The following is a 10,722-nucleotide window of genomic DNA, read 5'->3' on the forward strand; positions in this document are numbered from 1 at the left end:
AAGGTTTGTTGTGAGTGATCATCATCGCATGCTGCTGCTGGGACTGGGAGGAAAGACATTGTTGACATTATTCACTCTGATTTCGGTTTGTATTGGCAACATGTGCTGTTTGGTTTCAGTAATGATAGTAATAAGAAGAAAAACGAAGTAGACATTATTAATTTGATCATTATTCTGGCCACAATTTCATATCCAAACCTGGCTTCATTCATTGTATTTGAGATTGAGGCCGCAGGCAGTAGGCTACATTAAAACAATGTAGGCCTATAACTCAAAAAATAAGAAAGCTGAGGAGAACTGTTGCTTTGTGTTCACTCTGTAGTGTATGTACTGTAATTCTGCAAACTGTTAATAAATATTTCAATCAATCAAAGTTGCTTAGCCACTACCAGGGACTACTTTATGTGGCAGACCACATGCCTTGTGCCTGTGCTCTTAGGTCCTGCACAGCTGCATTGTATACCCTTGATTGATGTGTGATTGTGTGCAGAGGCGGAAAGTTCTTATAACGGCAGGGGGTTCAAGCACCTCCCCCCCCCCCCCCCCCCCCCAGCGGTGGAAAAAAAACGAGTTTTGTTTTTTCGAACAAAAGCCACCTTATTAGCATTTGAATGCGGCATGCGCGGCGGCCCAACACCTATCTTGTAACCCCTCGTAAAGGTATGTCACTTGTGACTACGTGTATGACAACATGACCACTGGGGAGGGGACATTTCAGTGGACAGTCAGTGGGTGCATAATTTACTGCAGTGCATATAGATATATTTTGCCAAAATGCAGTGGGTTCAGTCGCGCCTTTGCCAAAATGCCAGGGGGTTCAATCGCGCCTCTGAACCCACGGAGTTTCCGCCACTGATTGTGTGTTAGACTGTCAGTTCTGGCTTTGACCAGTAAAGTACTATAAATGTGAGCTCCCTTCTCCTCTCTCTCTACGTCGTCCTCAGACGAGCCCTCCATCGGCGTCTCCAGTCATCTCGGTTCTCTATACATCTGGCCAGCTCATTTTTGTGCTTTCTGCACCAGCATCTTTGTCCACATAGGTAGGTGTGGGACGTCCTCTCGATCGATGCCCGTGTGTTGGTTCCTTTTTCTTTTTTTCCCCCTTTTTTTTACAGTCTATGGTTGGTTCCCACAGTAGGCCTACAAGCTTTTTGGCGTGTATTTCTGTATTAGGTGTGTTCATATAGGCCCTAGCCCAGCGAATGCGCTGGGCAGGGTGGACAATTTTCCAGGGCGCCAACCACTGGGGGGCGCCAACTACAGACGGATGGATGGTTTGTCCGTCTGTCCATCTGTCGTGTTTACGTTTACGGTGACAGTTGACGCGGCCTCTCTCTCATGCTGTTAAGTTACAACTTACACCTATTTCCTTTTAATAACCTGGGTAAAATGTGCAGAATTGGGACTTGGGAGGCAAAGCTAAGGCACTTATAGATCTGATCCATATCCTTCTACTGCTTCTACGATTCTGCCCCGCGCAGTACAAGGATATGGGACTTCCAATGTTAAATCTCAAATCGAAATCAGACCAGCCTCTCCTCTTTGGCGTAAATAAAAAGAACGTTTTTGCTACTCACCAAAACAAAGGCGGGTTGTGTCAATAGAAAGACTACTTTCCTTAGTGGACGCACTCTGAGCCCCCCACCACACGTATAAACGGTACTTTTTGGCCAAAAAGGGATATTTTTTCACCGGAGGAAAAATATCCTCTATGAGGCAGTTCTCTGGGCAATATCAGTAGAGGGCGCAGCGGAGTAACTACATTTTTTTTTTTTCCGGTGGAAACAAAATCCCTTTTTGGCCAAAAAGTACAGTTTATACGTGTGGTGGGGGGCTCAGAGTGCTTCCACTAAGGAAAGTAGTCTTTCTATTGACACAACCCGCCTTTGTTTTGGTGAGTAGCAAAAACGTTATTTTTATTTACACTAAAGAGTAGAGGCTGGTCTGCATTCATGCGAGCGGCGGACGTTGATAGTAACATAGCTCTAATGCACGCATTAGAGCTATGGACCAGAGCTAAGGCACTTATTATTGTGAAGGGGCAGCTGCAGGTGCTGTTGTTGCTGGTGTCGAGACTTGTCGAGTAATGCGTGGATTTAAGCTGTCAACTCAAAACTATTTTGTTAAAGTTAAATATGCCACAGAGTACAGGGCGCCAGTTGGCCCAGCCCCGGGCCATTAGGCCACATACACAACACACTCTTTAATGTTTTCTGTTTGTAATCCCCCTTGGCTCCGATGTTGTATTGTTGTATTAATAACTTTGTTGTTTGGGTTTGTTTGTCTTGTTTTGTATTGTATGTCATGACTGTTATACAGAGTTGCTAATACAAACCGAAAGAGATGGTTCGTGCAAAGGGAAGTGCGCCTGTGCGAAGACCCCCCCAGCCTTCCTCTGCGGCGCCAGGGACGTCCTCCTCTCAAGCTCCTCCCTCCAGGCGGTCGCAAGATGGGAGCGGCGTCACAGGTGAGGATGTCGCCAGAGAACCATGATAACGACTCAATATTTAGTTCCAAAAGTGGTTCCGCAAACAAACCCTTAAAATGACACTCATTAATAGCCTTGCAGACCCCCATTTGAAAATATATATGACAGCCCCCCCCCATAAGAGAAGATGTTTGCAGCTCTAGCTGCATGTGATTCTCAACCAGTTTAATTTCAAGGACCCCCGTTTGACATGCATTAGGCTACGGACACCCCCCCATTGAATGGCATTTCTATCTCTGGGACCCCTAATTTATAATTGTAAAATCAACCGTTAATTTTGTCTCGCACCACCACCTCTCACATGATTTAAGTATTTATGAACAGTTTGGAGAATTACAGTACATTTCAAGCACAACTGGGTGGGATTCAGATTTTACGGGGGCCAGTGGTTGCCCTGGAACAACATATTTTCAGATGGGGGTCGGCGGCCTAATACAGATAATTCTAGGGGTCCTTGACATTAAATAGTTTGAGAACCACTGACATAGAAACATGGGTTTTTCAGAAAACTGTCAGGATTTAGAAGGCATTTGTAGAATCGTTCCCAGGTCAAAATGGGTTAATGACTGTTGGTAGGGTGTTCCACATATTGGTGGCATAGGAGCAAAATAAATGTTCAATGTAGTCCCTTGTTAGTGCCTAATCTGGGTTGCACATGGTTTGTTGAACTGCCTCTGGTGTTGTGGGTGTGGACTTCGTTGACATTAACACAATCAGCGACGGGATTTCTTTCAAAATAGCAGCTCACGGGTTCCCGTCCTGAATGGGTTAAAGGGACTGGGGAAAGTCGCACACTCTGCCCCCATAATTACGGTATACAGTGGCTTACAAACCTTTTGTTGATTGTGAACTAAGTCAAGGATATAATGTCCATCATACATTTTCATATATCTATTTCATACTTTTACGTATTTGTGAGATTGTGATCGGCAGTTCATGTCATGATATTGATAACTTCAAAGGCAGGTTCAACTTTTCTATTTATTTTCTTTTTTTATTGTTCATACCGGTAGCAGTTGTACACAAAATACAGTATCTCGCATGGGGAGAAAAGGAAAAAGAGGGGGTACAAACATTAGTTTTTGCCCTAGAGGACAACCTCCTGCAACCCACATGTTTGGGAGCCAAGTTTGAATAATGTGATTACCGGTATTTTAATAATTGCTAATACATTTGTCATTTGTATTTTGGTCTAAGTTAGTTCATGTATATATAATAATAATAACACTTTTTTTGTATAGCACCTTTCATGACATGAAATGCAGCTCAAAGTGCTTTACAGAGCAATGGAGAAAAAAAGAAAAGAAAAGCAAGGCATAAACATTAGAATTATATGTTATAGAATTATATATATATAATACATAGAATTATGATTGTTAAATTAGATAAGTTTAAAGTTTAAGTTTAAAATTGTTTCATTCATGGTGATGTGCTTTAGGTTAATAAACAATGATGTCACTGACTAGCTTTAAAGGGGGAGTGTCAAAGCCCGAGATTAACATTGCTGATAAGGTACATCACGTGGTCTGAATGAAAACAGTTTCAAACGACACGTGACTATATCTCAGGCTCTGACGTGACCTAGCATCTAGCCGAGCTGAGTGGCTAGCGCAGTAAAGGCTAGTGGTTTTGAGGTGGCCTTTTGCGTCATACAAAGTGAAAGTGTAATAAAAAAAAAAATTTTATTGCTCGAAAAGCTTCCTTACAATGACATTGAGTTGACGTGTAGGTCTTAGGGTAAGCTGTTGCATAATCGCTATTTCGCACTCGGAGTTCCATGCTGCGGCAGAGAGCTGGGATGCAGCCCTGCTCACGTCCGTTTGTCCCCTCTCACCGCCGGGGCACAGCCTAGTGCGCACACGGTATAGCCTCTGGTAGTCATGCAGGCTGCTCTCAGCCGGTCGGACTCTAAATGTGTGAAAATAAAATGTATATAACGTACTCAAATGTGTTAGTTTTACCAATATTGTTTGTTCATGTGAAATGTTTGTTTATGCATAATGAATTGATGAGAAGGCACATCAAAACGGGGAAATTGCCGTACTCTTTGAGTGTGTGTAAACGTATGTTTTCTCATGCCAATAAAGCCCATTGAATTGAATTGAATTGAGTGTGACTCTGTACCAAATAATAAATTGCCTCAACTGATCGTCTGACCTGTCCTAGATTATAAGCCATGAAAATATTCTGCATTCTTTCCCATTCTGCAGCAAGGGGCGATATAATGCTGTGATTCATTCCACTTTACTGACCGTTTCATTGCCTATATGTCCGATTGTCCGTCATGAGTGACTATACTCGTCGCCATAATATAAGAAAATGTGTGCTGTAACTGCAGACCCGAATAGTTCTGATGATCCTCATGGGGGCTATCCGCAGCCCCGCCTCCCCCCCCCCCCCCAGCGGTGAAAAAAAAGAAGTTGATGTTTTCTCGCGTTTACGCTGATATAATGACGTGAAGCTAGCGGAAAGGCATTTACGTGGATTTCATGTGTCCCGACCTAGAATGCCTGTGATCATTTAATTATACTTCGTACTAGTCTATATATATGATATATAAATGCCGAGTGCACTTGCATGCCTATGCATGCATTCTAGAGGCAAGTCCCATAAGGAAACTGCCCCTGCAAGCGACACCTTTTTATTTATTTATTAGGATATTTCTATAGCATGCGCGATTGCGCTGCTCACTTGACAGCCTTCTCTAGGCTACTCGCAGTGCAACGCGTTGTGAGCTTGTAGATCGGCTCCCGTGGACTCGCGGTGCATGTTAAAAAACAAACTCACAATTATAATAAGAACATAGGCCTACACTTATCTGCATTCTGCACTGTACGAATCCAACGTTGTTTAGTGTTGTTTAGTGAGTCAGTTCTCTGACTGTCGGTGTGTGTGTGTGTGTGTGTGTGTGTGTGTGTGTGTGTGTGTGTGTGTGTGTGTGTGTGTGTGTGTGTGTGTGTGTGTATGGAGGGGTATAATATTTGATATACATAAAATGATCACCCATACAAGTTGATCATTATAGCCTAAATAACGCTATGTCAAGTTTCATCATACTTCTGGTGGCTATTTGGAGAGCTCCAAGTTGTGCACGGAGAGAGAGAGAGACCGCCCCCCATATCGGTGTGTGTGTGTGAGAGAGAGAGAGAGAGAGAGAGAGTGTGTGTGTGTGTGTGTGTGTGTGTGTGTGTGTGTGTGTGTGTGTGTGTGTGTGTGTGTGTGTGTGTGTGTGTGTGTGTGTGTGTGTGTGTGTGTGTGTGTGTGAGAGAGAGACAGAGAGAGAGAGAGAGAGAGAGGGGCGGACACAGGTTAGGCCGGCCGCTAGAGTAGTCACAGGCAGTGATAACGTTACGTGAAGCTCCAGGGCTCCGTGAGCCCTGTTCAGCACTTAGCCGGCTGAGGGCGTGTCAGCGGGGGGAGACAGATAAGACAAGATAGGTACGATGGAACCCGTCACGCGAAATTGCGATTATGCAACAGTTCACCCTAAAACTTACACGTCAACTCAATATCATTCTAACGAGATTTTCGAGCAAAAAAAATAATTTTTCCACCAAACTTTTACCCAGCTATGAAGCTAAAAGTGACCTCAAAACCACTAGCATGAGTTGATAGCCACCAGGAACGCTAACTCGCAGAGCCCAGAGCCGCTCTGACATTTAGACCAGATACAAGATCAATTTTATTGGTCAAATTGAGCTGGCCCGTAAGTACGTCACAATCTAGATGCTAGCGTTAATAGCCTTAATAGCTTCCCGAGAGGCGTGTCAGTCCCGCTTTAAGAAGAGAGCTCTGGTTGTGTAACTGAGAACTTAAAGGACCACTTTTCATCTTCATATAATAACGTTATTCATAGTCTGGAATCTCTGGATTGTCGGTGGTGAGGTGACCACCGAACTACAACATGACGTCACTGAGCTGCGGTGAAGAGCAAACCACCGCCCCAGCCCTTCTCTGTTTTTACTCACCACCCATCAACGTTATTTCAGCTCCAGTGGTCACCTCACCACCGATAATCATGATAAAACGGCACAATCTTTTTCTACTCTGTCTGTGTCTCATAGGAGGGCTGTGAGCAGTTCAGAAACCCGTACACCAGTGACATCATCGTTAGGCAGATTCTTTTTTTTTTTTTTTTTTAACAAGATTTCTTTACCAAAATGTTTCGATTTTCATCACGGTGAGAAGATGGCTTCCATTTTCGCTTTGCAACTTTTCCAGGACTAGAAAGCCTGCCGTTTTCTATTAGCTTGGATTCCCCATCGATGATGTCACTGGTGGACGGGTTTCTGAACTGCCCACAGCCACCCTATGAGACACAGACAGAGTAGGAAACAACACAAGTTTGTTCACAAGACAAACAGAGCGACACAGTTTTCTTTGACCGTAGTTTTCTTTGACCGTAGTATTTATTAATTTAGTTTGAGAGCTTGTTTTAGATCACTCCTGTATTCGGGAAACACATTTTTTTGGAAAACATCTTTTTTGTGCTCTTTTTACACAGTCCTGTGAAGTTTTTCTACTCTAGGCCCTAGAGTAGAAAAACTTCACAGGACTGTGTAAAAAGAGTGTATATTCCCTAGAGTCTAGGGAATATACACATATAGAAAAGTTGTCGCTGAGCATCAACCACTCAACCACAGTGCTTTGTTTTAGAAATGTTGATTATATTCTGTGTTACATATTTGATTTATGTGAAGCTCTGGTAAAAAACTATCCTGGGCAAGCCCGGGATTGCATGCAATGAACTTGCCATGCAACTAAGTGTTGTTTTAGTCGAAATCTACAGGTGATTTAGTCGACTAAAATGTATTTTAGCGGGCCTTGATGCCGTCCTAATGACAGTTTTTACACTTGCTGAAAATAGCCGATCTGTTATTTTCAGCATGCAACCAAGTGTAAAATGACTGGATCTCTTGTCATTTAGTTTTCGCCAGTGAAAAAAGGTAGTCGACGAACTATTTTCGTCTTCGTTTTAGTCGACGGAATCAACACTGCAACTGTCCAGGCACCCAATTCTGGATAAATCTGGAAAGAGTTCCGTTGCTCAATCATGTTTGCCTCTTTGCAGCTGCTGCCCCCAAAAGGAGGAGGTTCCGCCCAGGAACCAAGGCACTGGATGAGATCCGACGGTACCAGAAGAGCACCAAGATGCTGATTCGGAAGGCACCCTTCTGCCGCTTGGTGAGATGATTAGCCCATTCTGGGCGGGAACCCCTGTTGGTGTTTTAAGCATCATGTTATACTTTAGCTATTGAAAAATAGCAGATCTACAAGCTCGTAGCATGCCACCGAGTGGCGCACTGTGGAGTAGTGGAGCTTGTAGGTCTGCTATTTTTGAATAATAAAAAGTGGAGCAAATCATTTAATATATATTTCAGAGCGAACATTTTTAACTAAAATATTTGCTTCTGGGGGGGTCCCTGGAACTACATATTTTGAGATGGGGGGTCCGTGGCCCAATAGAGATAATTCTGGGGGTACTTTACCATACCATATTTATTATTTATTTATTCTTTATTTATATAGCACATTTTAAAACAACAACGTTGTACCAAAGTGCTTTACAGTAAAACATTAAAAAACACAACTTCATTTAAAAACCACAAAAACAACCACGAACAACATGCACAGTGTCACATTAAACATCGAAAAACATCTCATACTGTGCTTGGAAAAGCCAAGGAATAAAGGTAAGTCTTGAGGCGTGACTTAAACACCTGGAGGGTGGGGGCTTAATTGTCTTGTGTGCAGAGGCAGCTCATTCCAGAGCTTGGGAGCTGCCACTGCAAAGGCTCGGTAACCTCTGAGCTTCAGCCTGGTTTTAGGCACCACCAAGAGAAGCTGGTCAGAGGACCTGAGCGTCCGTGTCGGAGCATAGGGTTTCAGCAGCTCAGATAAATAACTGGGTGCCAAACCATTTAGACACTTAAAGACAAAGAGCAATACTTTAAAGTCAATCCTGTATCGCACAGGAAGCCAGTGGAGGGAGGCTAGTACAGGGCTGATGTGGTCTCGCTTACGTGTGCCTGTAAGTAACCTAGCAGCTGCGTTCTGGACTAGCTGTAATCGAGAGATAGAAACCTGGTTTACTCCAATATACAGGGCATTACAGTAGTCAAGGAGGGATGTCATGAAAGCATGAATTACAGTTTCAAACAGAGCGGGATAGACAAGACTTAACCTTAGATAGCCTCCTAAGCTGGAAGAAGCTCTTTCTTACTACCTCATTTATCTGTTTGTCCATCTTTAGGTCAGAGTCGATTTTGAAACCTAGATTGGTGGCAGTAGGCTTCAAGAAGGGCTCAAGGGGGCCTTTACATGAAAAAGGTTGAGCACCACTGACATAGAAACATAGGTTTTTTAGAAAGATGTTTTTTAATCAAACTCAGTCCAAAATGGACACGCTAGCGGCCCACGATTTTGTGAAAGAATAAGATGTGGATGGTCTCAACGGGTGGTCTTTATTTTCTTCAGGCACAGTATATGAAGATCTTTTGATCACCGTGAAAACTATAAAAATAAATAGAAAGCTCGTAGCGCGGCACTCGTGAAAATGTTGCGCAGATCCTTGTGTATATATATAAATAGGGTTAGGGATATATATATATATATATATATATATATATATATATATACTGTAATGTATATATTCTTTCAGAGTGAGTGGACGTTTTTAATTTAAATATTTGCTTCTGGGGGGGTCCCTGGAACAACTTATTTTTAGATGGTGGTCGCTGGCCAATTACAAATAATTTGTGGGGTTCCTTAACATGAAATAGTTTGAGAACCACTGATATAGAAACTTGTTTTTAGTTTTTTTCCCCAGAAAACTGGTCTGATTTAGAAGCCTTTAAAAAAAAAAAAAAACGGCCTCATGTCTCTTCTTTTTTTTAAATGCATCATTTCAAACCCAACACCAATACCTTTTATGAAGAAGTCGATGCAGATAATTTGTGTTAAACATCCTTTGTTGTCCTATGTATGTTTCAGGTCAGGGAGGTGGCCCAGAACTTCAGCCACGACAACCTGAGATGGCAGGTGCCTGCTCTGATGGCCCTACAGGAGGTAAGATAAATCAAGACACATTGTGGTGGATTACAGTATATGTTTACCAGCTCAGTGGCCTTGTGGTTAGAGTGTCCTCCCTGAGACTGGGAGGTCGGGGTTCAATCCCCGGCCGGGTCATACCAAAGACTCTAAAAATGGGACCCAATGCCTCCCTGCTTGACACTCGGCATCAAGGGTTGGATTGGGCCATTGGGGGGTAAGTCCCTGCGACATATTAACGTCATGTCCAGGGGGTGTACTTGTACATCAATCTGCCTCACGCTACAGAAACAGGAGATAGGCTCCTGCCCCTATGGGCCTCATGGCTCGGCAAGGTTACTTACAGTATATGTTTAGCTCCTTTCCAATGATCAGTGCTAAAAGTACATACAATTCTTACTTTTCTGGGCAGGAACCCCTTTTGGTGTTTTAAGCATTATGTTATACTTTAGGTATTAAAAAATAGCAGATCTACAAGCTCATATATATATATATATAGATAGATTCTCAACGTTTTTACCTCAAATCTTTGCTTCTTTGCATGGAACAACATATTGTCAGATGAGGGGGTCGGTGGCCAATTACATATATTTGGAACAATTACAATTGCATATAATTCTGGGGGTCCTTGACATGAAACGACTGACATGGGTTTTTTCTTCAGAAAACCGTCATGATTTAGAAGACATTAGTATAGTCTCGGGTCTAAATGGGTTATTATAACCCCTAACGTTCTCTCTCTCTCTCCTCCTGTCGCCAGGCGGCCGAGGCCTTCTTGGTCCTACTGATAGCCGACACCAACCTCTGCGCCATCCACGCCGGGAGAGTCACGATAATGACCAAAGACCTCCAGCTGGCGCAGCGAATCCGCGGCGTGGACGGGTGGTGTTGAGCGCTGACCCCGCTCCCTTTCTCCGGGCTCCTCCTTCCGTTGCCGACCCCGGCCGATCGTTTTAGATCGTCAGATTGTGTGCCATTGTCAGATTTGTTTTTGTGTTGACATGTTTTAGTCACCGAGTGACTTCAGTCAGTAGAGTGTTCATATTTGTACATGCACTGTTTTTGTGTTGACATGTTTTAGTCACCGAGTGACTTCAGTCAGTATAGTGTTCATATTTGTACATGCACTGTTTTTGTGTTGACATGTTTTAGTCACCGAGTGACTTCAGTCAGTATAGTGTTCA

At 43.2% G+C, this 10,722-nt stretch overlaps 1 protein-coding gene across 1 annotated transcript; it reads left to right on the top strand.

Moving 5' to 3' along the window:
- Positions 1–2,343: 2,343 nt before the first annotated feature.
- LOC308312128 (histone H3-like) lies at positions 2,344–10,430 on the top strand (the record flags this gene model as incomplete). Its single annotated transcript, XM_080794521.1, has 5 exons — positions 2,344–2,467; positions 7,560–7,672; positions 8,243–8,335; positions 9,482–9,556; positions 10,299–10,430. 5 exons carry the CDS (start codon positions 2,344–2,346, stop codon positions 10,428–10,430), a joined length of 537 nt encoding a protein of 178 aa, XP_080650647.1.
- Between the last annotated feature and the right edge of the window lie 292 nt (positions 10,431–10,722).

The sequence above is a fragment of the Protomyctophum bolini genome (genome assembly GCF_963924005.1).
Source record: "Protomyctophum bolini genome assembly, contig: SCAFFOLD_356, whole genome shotgun sequence".
Taxonomy (NCBI): Eukaryota; Metazoa; Chordata; class Actinopteri; order Myctophiformes; family Myctophidae; genus Protomyctophum; species Protomyctophum bolini.